Consider the following 22,035-nt stretch of genomic DNA (forward strand, 5'->3'; position numbering starts at 1 on the left):
ACCGGGCTCCCCGGTGTCACCCCCGACGCTGCTGCTTTAGTAGTTCGGGTCCTCGACCCTCAGCAGCGGCCTCAACCAGGGGGGGATGGTCCTCTCAGAACTTTCCCACCCCCCTGGGAGGCAGGACGGACAGCTTCTTAAACTACTCTAAGCAGAAGTAGAATCAAAAAATACAAACTGAGCTTAAAATAACCAAAATAAGTAAAATAACCCTGACTAAAAACTAAGTATCAGTCCTCAGGGCACCCAGAGGCTGTGACTACACCTGCACCACCTACTGGAGACAGAGTAAGACTGAGGGGCTGTGACTGGCACAGGAGCATATATGGCTCCGCCCACAAGTTTTAATCTGTCTCCATCTGCTGGTGCGGGGTCACAACCCAGGTGTCCTGGACTGATCCTGGTACGTACAGGGAAATTATTAAGAAGGTGAAAGTAAATATGTCCTGAACTTTTAATCATGAAGTGGCTGGCGGTTTGCTATCAGCAGGCCTCTCGGTCGCCAGAGTAAAGGCTCACTCTGTGCAGGCCAAGGCAGCATTGGTAGCTCATTTACGTGCAGTCTCCGTCGCTGAGATTTGCTGGGCCGCAACCTGGAGTTCTCTTCACACGCTTGCGGCTCACTACTGTTTGGACAAGGACGAGCGTCAGGACAATGCCTTTGGTCAATCTATCCTGCGCAACCTGTTCCAGGCCAGAACCCAACTCTTCGTGCTTCTATGGGAACCAGACAGTCCCCTACTGACCTACAGCGCCGCAGTTGTGTTGTGCCCGTTGATACCCTGTTCGGTTGCTGTTGGTCCCTCCTGTTCTCAGGGACAGTCTGGAGCTTGGTACTCACTCACATGAGGACTACCATCCTGCTTGTCCTAGGAGAGAGCAGTTGCTTACCTGTAACAGGTGTTCTCCTAGGACAGCAGGATGTTAGTCCTCAGGAATCCTGCACGCCTCCCAACGGAGATAGGTTATCCTTTTGTTTGTTGTTTTATTTTTTTGCTCATATTTTTTCTTCTATAATTATGAGACTGAAGGGGGACCTCGCTTGGACGCACAGATAGCAGCATGCCAGGCATGCTCAATGTGCTGGTCAAAACTTCTAGAAACTGACAAAAGTTTTCCGTGCCAGGCTCCATCAGATGATGCCACCCATATGTGAGGACTAACATCCTGCTGTCCTAGGAGAACACCTGTTACAGGTAAGCAACTGCACTTTCAATAAAACCAGGGACTTGTGTATCCAGCAGCTTTTCACTGTTGTGGCATATTCAATCTCCACTAAGGTGTCTGTATGTGTCATATCCAAGTTCCTGGTTTTTACCGGCCCTCATGTTCTCCTTTCCGGTACCAAGCACCATTGATTTTCCTCCTCTAAACTTAAATCAATGGACCACCTGTCACGCTAGCTTTATATTAAGAGACCAATGTATTAACTAGAGTTTTTCATTTTCCCAAACCATCCCCCCCCCCCCCCCCGACACCAAAACTAGTCATTTGCTATTCACAAACACAATGAATTTACTTCGCAATTAGCCTCTCAGATGTTGCCTTTATTGGTTCTCACACAACAGTAGTGCAGACATGTGAATGTCCTTCAGTTATTACTATTGCTACATTTCATCCCTTACCTGAGGACTGGTGATGGTGACCCACTGCAGCCGGTCTTTGCTCATTAAGTATTCAAATGCCAGCTCCAGTTTGACCTCTGATTTGTCTGGGCTGGTGTTGGCCATCCCATTTGTCACTGCAATCTGAGAAGAAACTCATCAGTTACAATTTCCACAAAGAATGCAGATGTGCCCTTCCTTCCACTCAAGAGGAACTCCTGAAAGACTCTCAGAGCTAATGATGCAGAAGAGAGCATTCTCATACTATAGAGAGTAATGTGTGCAGGCCAGCAAACTGGGAATGTAATAGATGTGGGAAGTGCATGCAACAGTGGGATGGGGAAGAAATGACTCAAGTGGTGACTTGGTACTCTTCCCATCGGTCTAACAGATCTCTCACTTGTGAACAGTGTGGAAAAAGTGATGCCTTTAATCACATAGGACTGTCCATACATCATTTCCATCTCAAATCCTCAGTTTATACCTAGCACTTGAGAATGACTTGTACAATTTATTAATCATGTGAAGATGTCACAAGTATATTTAGCGTTAAATAATTCACAGAGGAAACTGTCCTCCAAACAATTGGTACACACAGATACACACACTCTGTAGGCGGATATATTCACCGTTGCGTAACTCACAGAAGATGTCACCCTCCAACACCTCATCCGCGTCACCTTGAAGCTTCCCTCCTTCATCTGCTCGTTCGGGAGCTTCACCTGGAAGTTCAGTTCATTGTTGCCAGCGCTGACAATCACATGACAGCCCTTCTCTGGGAAATCTGTGATACATGGGTCAAACTTCAAGTAGCCGTAGTACTTCAGTGTCTGTGCCAGCCGGATGAACTGCAACAGTAAATCATCAGCATTGCTGCCAGCTGCTAGCACTACCGCACTAAATTTTTTGGCACTCAAAAGTCAGCATATTAAAGGTAAGGGCGGCTGATAGAATTAAATAGACAAAACTATCTTCTATTTGGTACCAAGCCCACCATGTGAGCGCACCCCTGCTCCCAGAATTACTAAAGCAGATCTTTGTGGGGATGAACCCCGCACCCTCCAATTTTATTTAAAAGTTGCACTGAAGTTTAGAAGAGACATGCAGAGTACAACAGATCCAACAAGAAAGTATTTCTGAAGAAAGAGAAGAGCTGGCTGCACAAGGAACCCTACACCAAAACAATTTGCTGAAGTCTAACCCAGATTCATAGAGCTGCTCTGGAATTCACAGTAATAACTGGGAAATCAACATAAAGGTGAAAACTGGGGATTTTAGTAACAAATGACTTGAGTTGTACATTCTTAGCGGATCAGTGTAGAAACTCTGTAGCTTTTCCTGTTGCTATGCTGGATTCTTGAATTTCCTCATGTTGAACAGGGGCCCACAGCCAAGTTTTGTTTTTCAGCTTTCGGGCACTTCAGTTCACTTGTTTGCTGGCTCTGAAGAACAGGGGTAATCTGAGCCTCTTTGTAAAATGAAATGTTATTTCTCACAGTAGTTACAGTCTCCTGGCATGCTCTCGCTGTGATTGAGGGGTCTTCCCTGCCTCAACTACAAGAAGGGCCTCCCTCTTCTGAGAACCATGCATGGTTTCAAAGACTTTTCCGCTCCCATAAACATCTTTTAGAATTGTTTTTAAATTACCTGATTGTGGGAGAATCAAATTCAAGGGAATAGATAGGGATTGGTGTTTGATATTTAAGAGTATTTCAGTTGTACAGTCTATAATTATTTGATCTGACTGGAATTACTTGAAATTGTGATGCACTACAAGTGGAAAATTTGCCCTTATAATCTGCAATAGATTGCATTATGTCCTTTTGCTGCACAAAGCCGTATACATTTTTATAATTCTACTATCTTAATATGTTCATTGTCACTTATTTCTTAATAAAGAGTTTCCAGTTAAGACTAATAAACCCCTGATAAATCCCGCCACCCCCCCCCCAAAAAAAAAACCAAACAGATACAATTAGTTTTAACTGAAAAATACTACAATCTCACCTGATGCAGATGCTCTAAAGTTCCTCTTTACTGCACCAATACCTACCTCCTCCTCTGGTTCCAGGCTGCTGCTAATGTTGATTATGCAAAACCATGTCTGTCATAGTGAAGTGAAACTCACAAGAACAGAGCTGGGATATGGGAAAGCAAGTTTGCTTACCATAATCAGTGTCAAAAAAGCAAACAGAATGTTAGGAATTATTAGGAAGGGAATAGTTAATAAAATGGAAAATGTCATAATGCCTCTGTATCGCTCCATGGTGAGACCGCACCTTAAATACTGTGTACAATTCTGGTCGCCACATCTCAAAAAAGATATAATTGCGATGGAGAAGGTACAGAGAAGGGCAACCAAAATGATAAAGGGGATGGAACAGCTCCCCTATGAGGAAAGGCTGAAGAGGTTAGGGCTGTTCAACTTGGAGAAGAGACGGTTGAGGGGGGATTATGATAGAGGTCTTTAAAATCATCCGAGGTCTTGAACGAGTAGATGTGAATCAGTTATTTACACTTTTGGATTATAGAAGGACTAGGGGGCACTCCATGAAGTTAGCAAGTAGCACATTTAAGACTAATTGGAGAAAATATTTTTCACAACACACAATTAAGCTCTGGAATTTGCTGCCAGAGGATGTAGTTAGTGCAGTTAGTGTAGATGAGTTCAAAAAGGGTTTGGATAAGTTCTTGGAGGAGAAGTCCATTAACTGCTATTAATCAGGTTTACTTAGGGAATAGCCTCTGCTATTACTGGCATTAGTAGCATGGGATCTTCTTGGTGTTTGGGTACTTGCCAGGTTTGGCCTCTGTTGGAACTAGGATGCTGGGCTTGATGGACCCTTGGTCTGACCCAGCATGGTAATTTTTTATGTTCTTATGTTTTTTCCATAGATAGCAGAATGAATTAGCCATTACATGCGGGTGACATCATTCAGCAGCACCGAATGGATTTATCTCTCCAAGCTAGTAAAGTTTTGAACTCTACTTAGCATATGTGGGAGTTCCTGGGTAGGTGTTGCCTCATGAGCTTCCTCAGTCTATATCAAAGCTACTTCTAACTATGTAGTCAATTCTCCAGGGAGGCGGATGGGTTCCATGGCTAATTCATCCTATCTACAGAAAATGCTGTTTACAGTAAGCAAACTTGCTTTTTCCATCGATAAACAGGGCTGAATTAGACATTACATGTGGGGAGTCCCAAGCTGAGGATGTAGCTGAGTGTTTACTAAAAAAGCAACCCAGACTCCATGCAAGAATAGGTTATGCAAAACTGTCTGTCCGAATTTACTCTTAGTCCTTGTGAGACTGTTGAGACAGTAATGAGTAGGTTATAGCTTTGCAGATATTCTTGAGAGGCACTTCTCAAAAATGAGCAACAGAAGAAGCCATAGCTCTTACTTGAAAAGCTTTGACAAAGTGTGTAACATGCAATCCTGCTAAGGTTAGCTAAGGTTAGCAGTGTTCAATGCACTCAGTTATACAATTAGAAAAGTATACTTTGCGACTGGCATGCCTAGACTGTTGGGGTCATATAAGACAAAACTGAGAAAATTGACATGTGGCCGAATTAGTTGTAATATGCTAAGGCTCTTTTGTAGTCCAAGGTATGAAGGGATTTCTCCTCTTGATACACATGAGGTCTTGGAAAGAAAGTAGGAAATCAGATGGATTGATTGATTGATATGAAAAGCCAAGAGGACCTACAGCAGAAACTTTGGGTTAATATGAAGGACCACCCTGTTGTGGAAAAACTGCATGTACAGTGAATAGTGAACAAGACTTTGGAGTTCGTTGATTCTTCTGGCTGATGTAACCATTACAAAAAACATTACTTTCCATGTCAAGAACTTAAGCGAAGCTGACTCCAATGGGTCAAAGACAGGCTTCACAAATTTAGAAAGGACAATATTTAAATTCCATGGAACTGGCAATTTTTGCCCCAGACACTTCACATGCAGTGGACCCTTCATGAATCTGGATATCTGCAGATAAGTAGAAATTGGTTTACTGTTCACCAGAACATAAGCCACTATAGTATTGAGATGTACATGCACCAAAAATGTGGTGAGATTTCAATCAAAAAGGCAGAGTAAGTATTTTAGCAAATGCTTGGGTTTACAAGTACATAGTCCAAAGCTTTCTGCTGATATCACTTGGAATAGCTAATCCAGTTGAAAGCATAATTTTTTCTAGTTGATGGCTTTCAAAAAGAGAGACTGATATGTCTACAATTTCTCTAGTTCAACATCATACTGTTAGATTAAGGGCTGGTGGTTGGGATGATAAAGCCTCTTCATCTTGAGTTAACAATGTAGGATCTAACCCCAGATCTATGGGAGGTCTGCTGAAGAGTTGTACGAAATATGCAAACCATATCTGTCTGGGTCATGCTTGAGCAATGAGGATCAGACGAGCGTGATCCTGGAGAAACTTCTACACCATTCTGGAGATTAACGGTATCAGCGGGAAAGTATACATGAGACTTGCTCCCCAGTCAAGCAGGAAAGCATCCTAAGCTAGTCTGAGATCGCTGGGTATAACTGCGCAAAACTGTTTTGTTCTGAGGCAAACAGATCCACTGATGGCAGACCCCATAAGTCAAATAGTCTGTTGGCTACTGATTCATGTGAATGAAACACTCTGCTGAGGCAATCTGCCAACATGTGTAAGATCCCTGCCCAATCCCACATCAGTGCTTCTCGGCAGAGGCCATAATCTAAGGCCTCCCTATTTGATAATATAAAACATGGCGAATTGGTTGTCTGTTTGAATCAGGATATTTCTTTCTTGAAGATGTGTGAATGCTTACAAAGCGTCTCTTATTGCTCTCAACTCCAGCAAGCTGATCTGAAAATGACTTTTCTCGAGAGACCAGGAAGCCTGGGTTCGAAATGATCCTATATGAGTTTCCCATCCTTTGGTGGTGGTGTCCATAGCCAGTGTTACCTAATGAGGGATCAGCATTTAAAGAAGAGCTCCATCCTGTAGAATCAGGGGGGGTGTAACCATCACTAACTCTTGCTTCATGACCTCTGTCACCCATATCATAGTCAACGGTAGTTGAGTTAGTTAATCCCATTGAGAATGTAGACCCCACTGAAAGTAACTGATATGGAGGTGGGTCAGCAGGAGCACATGGATGGCTGCTGCCATATGTCCCAAGGCTACCAGCCAGAGCTCTGGCTGTTGAGCATGGAGAGGACAGTAGCTTGTGAATGAGCAATCTCATGAAGTTTGCCTGTTCTGAAGGTAGAAAAGCTGTCTTTTGCATTGACTAATTGATTTCTTACTGCTACAAATTATGAGCGAGGCAATTTACAATTAAAACATTCATACCCTGAGTCTATCCAAGCTCCAATGAATGTGAGCCTTTGAGTGGGAACTAGATTAGATTTCTCAAAATTGACTAGAAAATCCAGTTGTTGTAAGAGACAGATCATCTTGTGCAGGGAACAAAGTACCGGTACTTCCCGAGAATTTGTCGTGACTGCCAGTTGTCCAGGTATGGAAAAACTTGTATCTCTTGATGATGCAGATGTGCAACTACCACTACAAGGTATTTTGTAAAAATTCTTGGAGCTGCTAAAAGGCCAAATGGGAGTGCCTCATATTGGTAGTAAGAAGAATCCATCTTGAAATGAAGGTAGCACCAATGGGAAGGATGAATGAATATGTGAGCATATGCATCCTTTAAGTCCAGTGCACACATTCTAAGGGAATTCATTTTGAATTTCTCTCGGTGTAGGTATTTATGTGAGCAGGGCCTTGCGCGCCGGTGCGCCTATTTTCCATAGGCCGTCGGCGCGCGCAGAACCCCGGGACGCGCGTAGGTCCCGGGGTTTTGGAAGGGGGCGTGTCGGGGCGGGGCCGAACGACATGGCGTTTTGGGGGCGGGGCCGGGGCGTGGCACCGGACCGGGGCGTTCCGGGGGCGTGGCCGCGCCCTCTGGAACCGCCCCCGGGTCGGGTCTCGGCGCGCCAGCAGCCCGCTGGCACGCGTGGATTTACATCTCCCTCCGGGAGGCGTAAATCCATGGATAAAGGTAAGGGGGGAGGGGATGGTGAGGGGAGGGCGAAAGAGAGTTCCTTCCGAGGCCGCTCCGATTTCGGAGCGGCCTCGGAGGGAACGGAGACAGGCTGCGCGGCTCGGCGCGCGCTGGCTGCCCAAAATTGGCAGCCTTGCGCGCGCCGATCCAGGATTTTAGAGGCTACGCGCGTATCTTATAAAATCCAGCGTACTTTTGTTTGCGCCTGGTGCGCGAACAAAAGTATGCAAGCGCGCTTTTTTAAAAAATCTACCCCACTTTTTTTAAGTTGGCAAGCTTTCCCTTTAAGAACCAACACTATTCAGTCAATGGAGTGATAAACGACATCAGTGGCAGCTTCCCAAACTGACTGCAGCTGGGGCTGGTGCACCCAATGTAGCAGTGAGGAGAATAAGGCATAACAGAAATAGATTTGGGCCCACAGGCCCACATTGGTGGCAGTGAAGCAAGCAGTGATGGGTAGAACAGCAGCAACTGCTTCCAAGTCATATTAGCTGTTAGGCCACAATGGTGTCACAGACACAGGTGCAAAAGCAGTCACCCCAGAAGACATCTTAGATGTGAGGCCACATCAATGACTGGCATAGCTGGTGGCACTGTAAGCGGTACTAAAGCAGGGATGACTAGAAAAAATCCAGGTTTGTTTGCTACAATTAAGGAAAGGTGTGTATATGTGTAGGGAGGAGGAATGCACAGAAGGGACGTTGGCAACATTTTGGGTCACATCGGCAACAGTTGTGCTGGTGCTTCAGCAGTACCAGACCAGAAGCTGGATGTGCTAATGCTACCTCCTTCCAGCCAATTAGGAACTCCAAAGGTGGGGGGGCACCATAGTTCCTTCTATGGAAGTATGACAGATAGAAACCGCCTTTAAATAGGGAGAAAGATTTTATATGAAATGTCCCATGAAACATAAAAGTCAAGTATTTAGAAATAATAGAAGAGGTAACCCAATAAGAGGGACAGTTTGAATAACCCGCCTAGATGCCAAGTCTATGGGTACTTTTTACACATATTATTCATAGGGAATTATTACACCTAATATTCATAGGGAAACTCTACAGCTGTACTTTGAAAACTGCTTATGAGATAGGTGGGTCAAATGTACTCATTTACACCTGATTACGTGCAAAACCGGTGTAGATCTGAAAATCAAATCTATGCACACTGCCTTACCAGCTCTCTCCCTGCCTCCTCCTCTCAATCGGGCCGATACAGTAAAAATCGCGGGACAGTGGGCGAGCGCCCGCTCTCCCAGCGCGCGCACAGGCCACTCTCCTGTGCGCGCGATTCAGTAATTTAATTTATTTAAATTAGGGCCGGCAGTAAAAAGAGGCGTTAGGGACACTAGCGCATCCCTATCGCCTCTTTTCAGACAGGAGCGGCAGCTGACAGCCACGGGTTCAGAAACCAGACGCTGGCAAAATTGAGCGTCCGGTTTTCAACCCGCGAGCTGCGGGCCTATTTCAATTTTTTTTTTCTTTTTTTTTTTACTTTTTCTAACTTTCGGGACTTCCGACTTAATATCGCCATATTAAGTCGGAGGGTGCACAGAAAAGCAGTTTTTACTGCTTTTCTGTGCACTTCCCTGGCGCCGGCAGAAATTAATGCCTACCTTTGGGTAGGCGCTAATTTCTTAAAGTAAAATGTGCGGCTTGGCTGCACATTTTACTTACTGAATCGCGCGGGAATACCTAATAGAGCCATCAACATGCATTTGCGGGCGCTATTAGATTTGGGGGGGGGTTGGAAGCGTGTTTTCGAATAAGGGGTAAAGCTAGCGCGTCGAAAACGGGCGTCCAATCGCGGGTTAACAGTGTGCTCCGCCGGAGCGCACTGTACTGTATCGGCCTGTAAGTGGATAAAAGCAGGCATGCTGTGGAAACTAACACATACTTTTAACCTGGTGGGGGAGAGGTTGGTGGGATGGGCAATTTTCAGCCCAATCAATTTAACTGCTTTCAAAAAAACTGTCCTCCCCATGTGCAAAAACACTGATTTTAAATTGCCTCAAACCTTCCTCCCCCAAATTATCTAAAAAGTAAACATCGCAACTTACATCTTATGAAACACCTAATATCAGAAGCCTTAAATATAAAGCTGCATGGCCTTCCTTAAATCTAAGGACAGTACACTGGGGCAAACAGTGACAGAACTGACAAGGAGAGGATGCTCCTGAAAAGCGTACTTATTCTCCCAGCTGCCCTATAATCCAGCTGGCAAGTGTCTGCCCCTCCCCCCAATATACATTACAGCAACAGAGAAATACCTACCTCTTTCTTGGACACTTTCTCCTGCAGGGATTTCAGTTGTCGATGCTGCTCCTTGTTCACCAGTATCCACCCTTGCTCGATGTCAGACACTGTCTGCAAAAAGAAGCACATCAGAGTTAGCATTTGCTCACTGCTTCATTGCTGCCAGCTGGCTGTGGAGCAGCACTGAAGGGCTCAAGCAGTATGCTGGCTGGGGACATCTAAATTTTGGGGGGGGGGGGGATTGCTAGGAAATGGAGGGACAAACTTCGGGATAGGTCAAGCTCCTTTATTCATATCCTGGGGTCCTCCCCAAGATCTATTCTCACCTGAGCATGCAGCAAGTTGAGTCCGACCCGATTTTCCATGACATCATTATCGTAAGATGCATCCCAGTAACTAGAGGAAAAAACACCAGTTAATATAGGATCCATGTATACTGCTCCATGTCTTACCTTCATTTTAACAATATTAATTCATGTATGTGTGTGTTTCCCAACCAGCGTGCCACGGCATACTGCTGTGCTATCAGAGCTGATGAAACATGTTATGGAAAAGTCATCATTTCTTGATACTCAGGCCTATACCAGCACCTGGGCTCTGCTTTCAGCATTTCACAGCAACAAGAGACACCAGTGGTGGCTCTTAAACATGCAGGAAATCCTGAACATATGTGTAGTTGCACGTGGCTCTCCATCCTAGCTACAGCATGAGCCCCAGGACTATGGGATTAAAGGCAGCATGCAGAGCACGGTCAGCCAGGTGCTGCTTTGTGCAGTCCATATACATTGCAACACAGAACCTCCTCCTCTTGCCTCATTTGAGCTGCCTCTTTCAAATCCTTACAACCTCATTCTCATCCCCAAGCTAAATGAGATGGGAAAAGCATGCACTGAGCACTAGATTTGACTCATTAGAGTGTTGGGAGCAGCAGCAGTAGAGGAACTCTAGCATCCACACGTGGCAGCCAAAGTCACTAACCAAGCTAGCTGCCTGTACCGCACATAGAGGGAGCTGGTCCAAGAGTGCAGGAGGTCTATTCACAGCGAGGAATCCACATGTAGTGAGGAGCTGAGAGTAGATAATGAGTAAGGAGTTTGCAGGCAGTGAAGAGTGAAGGAAGCAGAAGCATCATCAGGTGAGGAGCTGGGGAAGGTGGGTGATGTACTCATGCTAAAAGTCAAGCTATGTGAAATAGAGAACAGCAGCAGGAGAGAGGAGTGGGTCCGCCAATACAACACTTCTCTATGTACATCGGGGACACACTGTGGCTAAAGCCCAAGGAAGGTTGCAAAAGGTGCTTATGAGACTGCTTACTCTCTGATAAATTGATAGGCTATCACTAGGGTAGGATGGCAGGGCTACGAGAATAGGAGATGAGAAATTGAACTTTACACAGATCAGTAATAGGATGTGGATGTCTGAAGTCTGAGGGGTGCTATGATAATTACGTCCCCTTGATGGGCCTCTACGCAGCGCAACACCTTGCCAATTAGCGGCCATGGTGGAAACACGTAGAGGAGAACATCCGATGGCCAAGGGAGGACTAGAGCCTCCACCCCCTCCGCTCCTGTCTCTTGACGCTGACTGAAGAACCTCATGGCCTTGGCATTGCGGAAAGTCGCCATTAAATCCGTGCAGGGCCGGTTCCACTTGCATATGAGGTGAAAGGCTTCCTCCGAAAGTTCCCACTCTCCAGGATCCAGCTTAGGAAATCTGCTTGAACGTTGTCCGTGCCTGCAATGTGGGAGGCTGCAATCCTCTCCAGACGCAGTTCCGCCCAGCTGATCAACTCTGGGGCCTCCAAGGCTACCGCCCGGCTCTTGGTACCTCCTTGGCGGTTTATGTAGGCCACTGCTGTCGCATTGTCAGACAGGATCCGAACTGATCTCCCCTTCACCAGAGGGAGGAGAGCATGTAGAGCCATCCACACTGCCCTGGTCTCTAATAGACCACGATGCCTCCTCCACCAACCATCGTCCCTGCACCGAACAATCCTGACAGACTGCTCCCCACCCGGAAAGGCTGGCATCCATAGTTACAACTGCCCAAGTGGGAAACTCCAAGTCCACACCCTGGCGCAACTTGTCCGGGAAGAGCCACCAAGAAAGGCTAGAGCGTGCAGATTCAGTGAGAGGAAGAGGCAGGTGAAACTGCTCCGAGATGAGTTCCCAATGGGATAACAAAGTGGTCTGTAGAGATCTCATATGAGCAAAGGCCCATAGAACCAGCTCCAAGGTGGAAGTCATGGACTGGAGGACCTGCAAATAATCCCAGACCCTGGGAAAACGTTTGTCCAACAGCGAGCTCACTTGAGCCTGCAATTTGGAGAACCGGCCCTCGGTGAGAAAAACCTTGCCCAAACACATGTCGAAAAACGCCCCCAGAAACTTTAAGGTCTGAGAGGGTACTAGGCAACTCTTGGCCGAATTGAATATCCACCCTAGGGACCTCAAGAGCTGGAGGACTCTATCCACCGCCATCCGACAGAGATTCTGACTTCACTTGGATCAGCCAATCATCCAAGTAAGGATGAACCAAGACTCCCTCCTTCCAGAGCACTGCCGCCACCACTACCAACACACCTTGGTAAATGACCTGGGAGCCATCGCGAGTCTGAAGGGCAGGGCACAGAACTGGAAATGCTCCCTCAGAACCATGAACCTCAGGTACTTCTGGTGGTCGGGGCGGATCCCTATGTGTAGGTATGCCTCTGTTAGGTCCAGCGAGGTGAGGAACTCCCCTTTGTGGACCGAAGCAATCACTGACTGAGTGTTTCCATGCAATAACGAGGAACCTTGAGGGAGGCGTTGACCTTCAAGTCGAGAATGGGCTGGAATGTGCCTTCCTACTTGGGCACTATGAAGTAAATGGAGCAGTGACCTGCCCTCTGCTCTTCCAGGGGCACTGGCACGATGGCCCCTAATTTGCTGAGGCAACGGACAGTGTCCTGCATCGCTAACCGTTTTTGCTCGTAAGAGCATGGGGAGACCAGAAAACCGATCTCGGAGTGGACGAGCAAATTCTAAAGCGCAGCCTTGTCTTACAACGCGCTGAGTACCCATTGGACCGAGGTGATTTTGGACCAGTCCTTGTGGAACAGAGCTAAGCAGCCCCCAATTGCTGGGACCAAGGAGTAAATTGGCATCACCTCATTGGGAAGACTTGGTTCCACCTGACCCCTGGGAGGAACAGTCTTCTGCCCGAACATCGGCCACGAACGGACCGGCTCCAAGACTGCTGCTTGCCCGAGACCTGTCTGGAGGAGCCAGACGACTTGGATGCTTGAAACCTCCGATTCCCCTGGAAACAGGAATGAGAGGGAAAAGCACTCCGCCTTTGGTTTATCTTCCAGCAACTTGTGGAACTTTTTTTCCCCCAGAGATTTAATCAGATCCTCCAACTCCTTGCCAAAGAGTAGCTTTCCCTTAAACGGCAAGGAGCTCAGTTGCACCTTGAAAGAGACATCTGCCAACCAGTTCCTCAACCAGAGGTGGCGACGAATGGAGACAGCTGACATCATTGACCAGGCCGAAGTCCGGAGCAGATCATAGTGTGTATCTTCACTGTAGGCCCATAGCCTCCAGCTGTTTGGCCTGCAGGGCATCAGAGCCTGACAAGGTCTTGTCCATCTGCAAGTGCTGTAACCAGTGAAGACCAGCTCTCAACATAAAAGCTGCTACATATAGCAGCCCTCGCCCCCAGAGCTGCAACCTCAAAGATCTTCTTCAGATGAGCTTCCAGCTTCTTATCCTGGAGGTCCTTGAGAGCAGTCACACCTGTGACTGGAATAGTTGTCTTTTTGGTAACCGCGGACACCGCAGCATCCACCTTAGGAATCCTCAGAAGGTCAAGCGCCTCTTCTGGCAACGGGTACAACTTGTCCATTGCCCGACTAACCTTCAAACTAGTGTCCGGAGTGTTCCACTCTCGAAACAGCAGGGCGCTGACTGATATATGAAAAGGAAAAGACGTGGACAGATCCAAAGACCCATCATGTCCAGACCGATGGCCCCCAGCTCAGTCCCCTCCTGAAGGGCCTCAATGCACAGCTCCTCCAGAACTGTGGAAATAAGAGGGCCCAATTCCTCCTTGCAGAAGAAATGAACCACTTTGGGGTCATCCTCTTTGACCACTGGGACCCCGGACAACGGCTGATCTGGGTCCGGGTTGGCAAGGTCGGGTCCACTCCCCGAGGGAGGAGGAAAAAAGGAAAAGAAAAATAGAAAATAAAACTATCATAAGGTAAGGGAAAATAAAACAGCTGCAGCTCTAGGAAAATATCACTTACAAAAACTGCGAGAAGAGAGCAAAGCTGAATTCCGTGACACACATAGCTCCCACGACCACATGGCTCCGTAAAAATAAAAAAAAGACTGAGGGACTCTGCCTAGAGGGCAGGGTGATAACTACAACTGCACATGCTCAGTAGGGCATATCTGAAAGTTCTAGAATCTTTGAGATCAAAGTTCTGGACCGGGGCTCTATCTGATGATGTCACCCATGTGTGACGACTACAATCCTGCTTGTCCTCGGAGAAATGAATTTTCGCAATTTTAAATGGCAACAGATGCTGCAACAGTTCTGCACTTTGGACTGCTTGCCATCTGTGAGTCTGAAGTATTGCTGAACAAGTGCATTTGCTGCAAACATATAGCTAACCCCTGAAGCTGCCTTTCTGGTATTTCACCTCTGAAGAGGAATTTGTCCCAGAAATGTTTTAAATGTTGCTGTTTCCTGTCCATCTTGGATCAATCAGTGATAAACATTTAGCTCTTTACATTCAAAATAATGCGGGTCTTTTTTTTTTGGTGGTTTTTGAAGAACAATGAGATAGTATAAAACTGCTTCTCTCTACATGATACTTTTCCACAATTCTCTTTCGAGAGCTCCCAACAAACAGTTGAGAGCTTGGAGGGACCTGCTGAAAGTAGACTTGGAAGGGGCTCACCCTGCAGAGCAGAATGAAGATGAATCCTTTATTAAACATGCTTACCTCTTCCGCAGAATAATCCTGTATTCTTGGTTTCTAAGACTTGTCACAGATACATATGGCAACTCAAACTCCTGCAGTTTCCTTACAACTGAAAGCAAAGAAGAAATAAAGCAGAAAATATAAAGTAAAGAGCGTCCATTAGGGGGTAACAGCCTCCAAACCTTCTCCTTTTTACTGTCTACCAGTCCTCCCCTACTCCCTTGCCAGCCCCTGTGCAGTACTACTCACACCACATTAGAGTTGCAGTGTAATGACACACATCACTGAACACATGGGCCTGGAACCTTTGTGAGTCTGAAGGGTGAGGGGCTAGGGAGGGAGTAGAGACATCCAGGACAGGCAGGATAATACGATCTGTCCCGCTAACGAGGATGAAGTGTGTAATCAGTGGTAAAATAGCACTTATAAACAAAAACCTGAACAACCATGTTTGTTTGTTTTTTTTATTTCTGCATTATCATGCCTGTGAATACGATGCTGTACACAACAGAAGCTTCATCTTTATGACCTATCAAACCTGTTTTAAGGATTTTTCTGGTGCCTGTGCTGACAATTATGATAGGCAGTGGAAGGATCTGGCTTGTGTGCAGAAGACCCAGCTCTGGCCTCTGCATCATGGAAAGGGCGGAGGGGGGGGTTGGCAGGATGTAGGAATGTTGTAGAAGCTAAGGAGGCAGACTGTTGGTGCAGGGTTGACATCCTGCTGGCATGTAAATAAAACTGAAGGGCTCACTCTGCTGAGAGGAAACTTGTTTTTCCAGTGGTCAGTGAATATGTAATGCCAGGGAATCATCCTGGAAAGGAGGGGGGAGGAAATAGAGGTTAAAAATGTGAATTGCTAGGTCTCTTCTGTGCAATCCAGGACCCCTTTTACACATCAGAGAAGAATTGGGAAAACTAGGATGCAAATTTCTTTTCTCTGTCAGCCTAGACCAGGTCACTTGATACTAATATAACTAATACAGCTCAATGGGCTGATAATACACAAAACAGTAGCCTTGAGCTCTGATACGACGGCATAGCCTCAGAACAAACAGACAACACTGGAAACGATAACGTGGCCATCTGGAATAGCATGTTAGGAGGTATAAACAGGATGGTGTGTTACTGGTAAAGCTTACAGTGTGATCCTACATAAAGTCACATGTATACCCAGTACAAGCACGTTTGGACAGGAAGGTTATGGCTGGAAAGTCATGGCTCAGAAAAGAAGTACCTCTATCTGAAAGGGTTGTCATGGGGGATGTAGCTGATATTGCCAGGTTATTAGTGGCAGTGACAGCTGTCACACCTATCTAGGCTGTCAGCTGAATTTTTATGCTGATTAAATAACAAGTCGATGAACTACACTATGCTGTACAGATTGCCAAAGCGGCATTTTCTCAGATTCCTGGTTATATCAAAGTCTGGTAAGCTCAGTTGAACTTCGTGGAATGTGACATCACAATATGCCATAAATAGAGTGACTGCATTGCACCATGTGCAGGGGACAAGCTGAATCAGTCCTGGATTTGACCCACTGCATGCAGGAAGATGTAGTCCTGATTTCCTTGTTGGATTCTCTAACAAAACTAAGGCTACATCATTCAATGGGGTAAAACCAGGACTGTCAATTTTATGGCCTTCCTAGATAAAGTTGGAGTGTAATTCCTCCACTTAAAAAAAACACTCTTAAAAGAAAAACATGATACAGGTTTAGTGTTGTCATTCCATAATATTTGATGTATTTGTGATTCACGATTACCTGAATACTGTAGTGTACGAATATAACAAAGCATGAAACTTTTGTACTTGCAATGGATACAAAAATTTACTATTAATACTGTAACATTATGTCACATGCAATTTCCTTTTTTATTGAGGGTAGAGGGGAACATGGAAACACTTTCCTGTAGTTTGATCCCTGAAACCGTTATGATGGCTCTACCGAATGACAGTATATAAAACGCAATCAATCAATCAATAAATAAATAAATAGTAACTGCCTAGGGCAGTAGTTCTCAACTTTTTTTCCCCGTCATAACACACCTGGCAGATGATACTCATGTGCGTGACACGTTGCACACTACAATTTAACTACAAAAAAAAAAAATAATAATCCTAGATATTTTGTTGAAAATGATGTAGGAGAAAGATAACATTCTTTAATTTCAATAACTGCTTATAAAATATTATTAAATGTTATTTTTTCACAAAAATGTTAATCTTTGCTTACTGCATCAGTGAGAAATCTGGGACTGATATGCATATGCAGCACACCGTTTTTTGATACAGACAAACTCTCATGCATTTCACTGTCAACCTCAGAAAGTTCTGACCTCTTCTGGAGTTTTTACAGAGCAGAGTTAGGAAATTTCCCCTTTCAACTCACCATATAAAAAATATATTCAATTCCTTCAGTAATAATACTTCAAAATCCCTTCCCTACCCGCCAATTTGTAAATAACATGAAAACCTGCTAAAAAGAAATTATAAAAGCATACCAGCCATATCAAAAGAGCACTAACAGCCAGGACTGGAACAGCAACAACCTTACCTATTATGAAAAAGCATAATGTTAATTAAGGGAAAAAAAAAAAAAAATCTTGGCCCTTTTTTTGGAGAATCATTAAAAATCAAAAATGCTAATTTAACTGAAACCAGAGCAAAAGATTTCACTGAGTGGTTTAGAAGAGAGCACAAAAACGCATCCTGTTGCATGAACAGAAGAAAAAAAGACTGAGGAGACTCATGCTATGACAGCTGCACAAGAACCACACATGCTCAGAAACTCCTTCTCAATTTTTCTGAGCTCTGAAAGACCCTTTTCCATCTTGGCGCCATCAGATGACATCACCAAAATTGCTTGTCCAGGGAGAGAAATTGAGTTCTAAATTTAACCTGCCTATCATTCTCTCTCCGGACTATCAGGCCACTTTCCAGCTCCTGGCCCATCAGAGAGAGATTTCTACAGCCCTGTGGTGTTCCTGCCAGCTCTGCCATCGGCTTTGGCCCATGGCCCCACCTCCCCCAACATCATCTGCATTGGGGGGGGGGGGGGGGTGTCAAGAGCTGGTGGTCAGTTCTGAAGGTGCTACGTAATCTATTGCACATAAAGGAGCGCGGACAAAGGAGTTCCTTCTTGCATGCCAAGTGCTGCTGGGACTTTCTCTCTCGATCTTTTTAAATCACATTTCTTCCTCTGAGTTTGGTTTGAATATCCCTGTAATAATTCATCATGATCAGTATGGTACTCTTTGTAATTCCCATTGCTATAAGCCCTCTAAGGCAGCCATCTTTCTTGTCTACCATTACTTGTACTAATGTTTTGATTCTTTCTTTAATATCAAATAGCATTAAAGACGCACAAACTTTTAAATGACCGTCATAATAGGCATCATCGATAGTTAAGAACACTTTGCTGCTCTGCATTTAGATAGCGAAAGAGTCCCAAATTAACCTGGTATGTGAACAGCAAGAGATATTATACATGCTGATTCGAAGTAATTTTTTGCTCCTGTGCTATTTATTTGTACACTATTATGGCAGCATTCAATCTAATATTTTTATTTTTCACAGAAGCACGTTTCAGCTCTTTGAAGAAGGACTCCCATCCAAAACATGGTCCCATGTTCGGCATTGGCATTGTTTACTGAGGTGAATATTTGGTGTATTATACAGTGATTATGTTTTTTCCAGGGAAAATTAAGCAACGTTGGAGGAATATATAAGAAATTGGACACAACAGAATTTCCAGATAAGGCTTAACGCACTGTTTCACCTTTGTTGATTTATTGAAAGCACATGTGTCTGGAAAATTGGGCATCAAAATGGCAGATGAAATTTAATGTGGATAAGTGCAAGGTGATGCATATAGGGAAAAATAACCCATGCTATAGTTATACAATGTTAGGGTCCATATTAGGTGCTACAACCCAAGAAAGAGATCTAGGCGTCATAGTGGATAACACATTGAAATCGTCGGTTCAGTGTGCTGCAGCAGTCAAAAAAGCAAACAGAATGTTGGGAATTATTAGAAAGGGAATGGAAAATGTCATAATGCCTCTGTATCGCTCCATGGTGAGACCGCACCTTGAATACTGTGTACAATTCTGGTCGCCGCATCTCAAAAAAGATATAATTGCGATGGAGAAGGTACAGAGAAGGGCGACCAAAATGATAAGGGGAATGGAACAGCTCCCCTATGAGGAAAGACTAAAGAGGTTAGGACTTTTCAGCTTGGAGAAGAGAAGGCTGAGGGGGGGATATGATAGAGATGTTTAAAATCATGAGAGGTAGAATAGGTAGATGTGAATCGGTTATTTACTCTTTCGGATTAATAGAAAGACTAGGGAGCACTCCATGAAGTTAGCATGTGGCACATTTAAAACTAATCGGAGAAAGTTCTTTTTTACTCAATGCACAATTAAACTCTGGAATTTGTTGCCAGAGGATGTGGTTAGTGCAGTTAGTATAGCTGTGTTTAAAAAAGGGTTGGATAAGTTCTGGATGGAGAAGTCCATTACCTGTTATTAATTAAGTTGACTTAGAAAATAGCCACTGCTATTACTAGCAACGGTAACATGGAATAGACTTAGTTTTCGGGTACTTGCCAGGTTCTTATGGCCTGGATTGGCCACTGTTGGAAACAGGATGCTGGGCTTGATGGACCCTTGGTCTGCCCCAGTATGGCATGTTCTTATGAATGCTAATTTTATTTGTATCAAAAAGTTTTTTAATTATTTAATTGCATCTAAAATTCATAAAATCACATCTGTATCATGTGGGACTCTTGCTATTCATATACCAGGTTAATTTGGGACTCTTTCACTATCTAAATGACCTATGATTATATATAAGGCAGAGCAGCAAAGTGTTCTTCACTATCGATGATGTCTATTATGACGGTCATTTAAAATTTTTTGTGTCTTTAATGCTCTTTGATATTAGAGGTGTGGTGATGTAGTTTCTTTCTGCATTAGCTTTTCCATCTTTCCTTTTAAGTAATTTTGGATGTCCGCGGAGTTTTTGTAGATTGACTGTCTTTGACAGTCACAATCACCATCATGCTTATTAATGCTCAAGTTGGTAAGAACAAATTTCAAATCATTTTTTACCTCATTGCAGAAAAGCAACCAGATTATTTCTGTATAATAGAATCCTGGTTGCTTAACTATGATCAAGTTTCTCTTCATCTCATTTGTCCAGCAGGTTATAATTGTTTTTCTCAACCAAGAAAGAGAAGTAGGGGTGGTGGTTTACTTATTGTTCATATGGATTCTTGAAACCCTAAATTCGAGGACCTTAGTGGAGTATCTCCTTATGAATCATTTGTTTTGGCTCTTCCTAGTTGCTCTATTTGCCTTGTTTACTGTCCACCCAAACTGTTACAAGTGAAACCTCTTCCATTGGTTAAAGCTGACCTCATTAAGATGGTGGTGACTAGTGACTTTAATCTGCATGCCAATGTTTTCCATTTGGCTCCTTATTGTGCTTATTTCTGGGCATTTTATCTTCTCTTGGGTGGCCTCAAATTATTTCCCAATCAACTCACAAGGTCATTTGTTAGATTTAGTCTGTGTCAATGATTCTCTCAGTGAACAGTGCTCTAATTCACTTGTCATTCAGGATGTGCCCTGGTCAGATCATTCGCTAATTAGTTTTTCGATTGTTATCCCGTTCACTATCGCTAACTCCAATGCTGCCAATCATTCCTACCTTCAATGTGGTTATGTGGACAATACTGAGTTTTCTGACTACATGTCTAGCCTTTTAAAGTCCACTCAGTCAGTTCTAGATACTATGGGCCGGATTTTCAAAAGGTTACGCGCGCTGGGCCTATTTTCAAAAGACCCAGTGATGCACATAAAGCCCCAGGACACGTGTAAGTCCCGGGGCTTTACTAAAGGGGCGGTCCGGGGGCGGGGTCAGAGGCTCCTGGCACAGCGGCCACTTGCTACTGTGTTTGGGATTGCGTGCCGGCAGTTGGCCGGCACGCAACTTACTTCAGCCCTAGCGCATGTTATAAAATCAGGAGTACGTGTGCGTGCTGGGTAGCGTGCGCTCCTTTTAAAACCTACCCCTATGGTTGTTGATTGGTATTCAACTATTATTTCAGCATTAGACACGCTAGCATCCCTGAAGACTTTCTATCCTTATAAGAATACATCACAACCTTGACTGACGCCTTCTCTTAGGTCCACTAGGTAGGCCCTCAGAAAAAGTGGGTGCATTTGGCGCTCTCATCGTATTCCTGACTATTTCCACCTATCGAAGGCTGCTTAAGGAATATCAATCATAAACTTTAGAAGCCAAGAGGAACTATTACTCTAGTAAAATCAGGATGATGGGCTATAACCCAAAAGCATTGTTTTGACTTGCTAAAAAAAAACCAAAAACAAACTCTGAAACTTACTGACAGCTCCTCTTACTCCTTAATTTCTGCTGGCACTCCTTAATCAGATACATTTTCAAAGTAGTTTTCTCTCAAGATTCAATAACTCACTTTAGGTTTTTCTAGTAATTCCACATATAAGGCTGATTCAGATGTTGCACCATGCTGGTCTACCTTTTTTCCCCCAACATCTCAATTGGAAGTTAAGCATATTTTGTCCTTTATGAACCATGTTATCTGTCCTGTTAGAAACTATTCTATCGCTCTGTTTAAAGCTAATAAAGACACCATTGCTTATCATCTCACTTCAATTATACATTCAACCTACATTGGCTACCTATCACCCACAGAATAATGTTCAAGACCTTATCCATCATCCACAAAAACATATATCACCGATCTACTCTACAACTCAAAATACCTCTCGAACTTCACGTTTCCACAAGACCGATCAGATCTGCTTACAGAGGAACGCTCCAAGCCCCCCCTAACAAATCCACTAGTCACACTTCCATACAGAAACGAACATTGTCCACTGCTGGTCCGTATCATTGGAATCTTCTTCCCCCGGAACTTCGACAAGAACAAAGCCCGATTTCATTCAAAAAGAAACTTAAAACATGGCTGTTCACACAAGCCTTCTCTTAAAAGACACCCTACAAACAGCACATCTATGCACTCCTTTTTCACAGATCCGCCCCTTCCTCCTCCTTCTTTCGTACCTGCAGTTTTATAGACCTAAAGATTAAGCTATGATCTAA

General features: G+C 44.4%; 1 protein-coding gene across 4 annotated transcripts in view; it reads right to left on the minus strand.

Moving 5' to 3' along the window:
* The window catches only part of SNX17 (sorting nexin 17), a 147,134-nt gene that overhangs the window by 34,092 nt on the left and 91,007 nt on the right, over nt 1-22,035 (minus strand). For 2 of the 4 annotated variants that reach the window (XM_029596353.1, XM_029596350.1), the window contains exons 7-11: nt 14,902-14,989; nt 10,235-10,304; nt 9,927-10,019; nt 2,249-2,452; nt 1,626-1,748 (exon numbers count right to left, since the gene is read on the minus strand). In XM_029596353.1, coding sequence (XP_029452213.1) covers nt 1,626-1,748; nt 2,249-2,452; nt 9,927-10,019; nt 10,235-10,304; nt 14,902-14,989 — 578 coding nt within the window. Of the gene's footprint in view, nt 1-1,625; nt 1,749-2,233; nt 2,453-9,926; nt 10,020-10,234; nt 10,305-14,901; nt 14,990-22,035 lie in introns of all 4 variants that reach the window. The other 2 variants (XM_029596352.1, XM_029596349.1) reach the window with 1 other exon arrangement.

Source organism: Rhinatrema bivittatum, chromosome 3 (genome assembly GCF_901001135.1).
Source record: "Rhinatrema bivittatum chromosome 3, aRhiBiv1.1, whole genome shotgun sequence".
Classification (NCBI taxonomy): Eukaryota; Metazoa; Chordata; class Amphibia; order Gymnophiona; family Rhinatrematidae; genus Rhinatrema; species Rhinatrema bivittatum.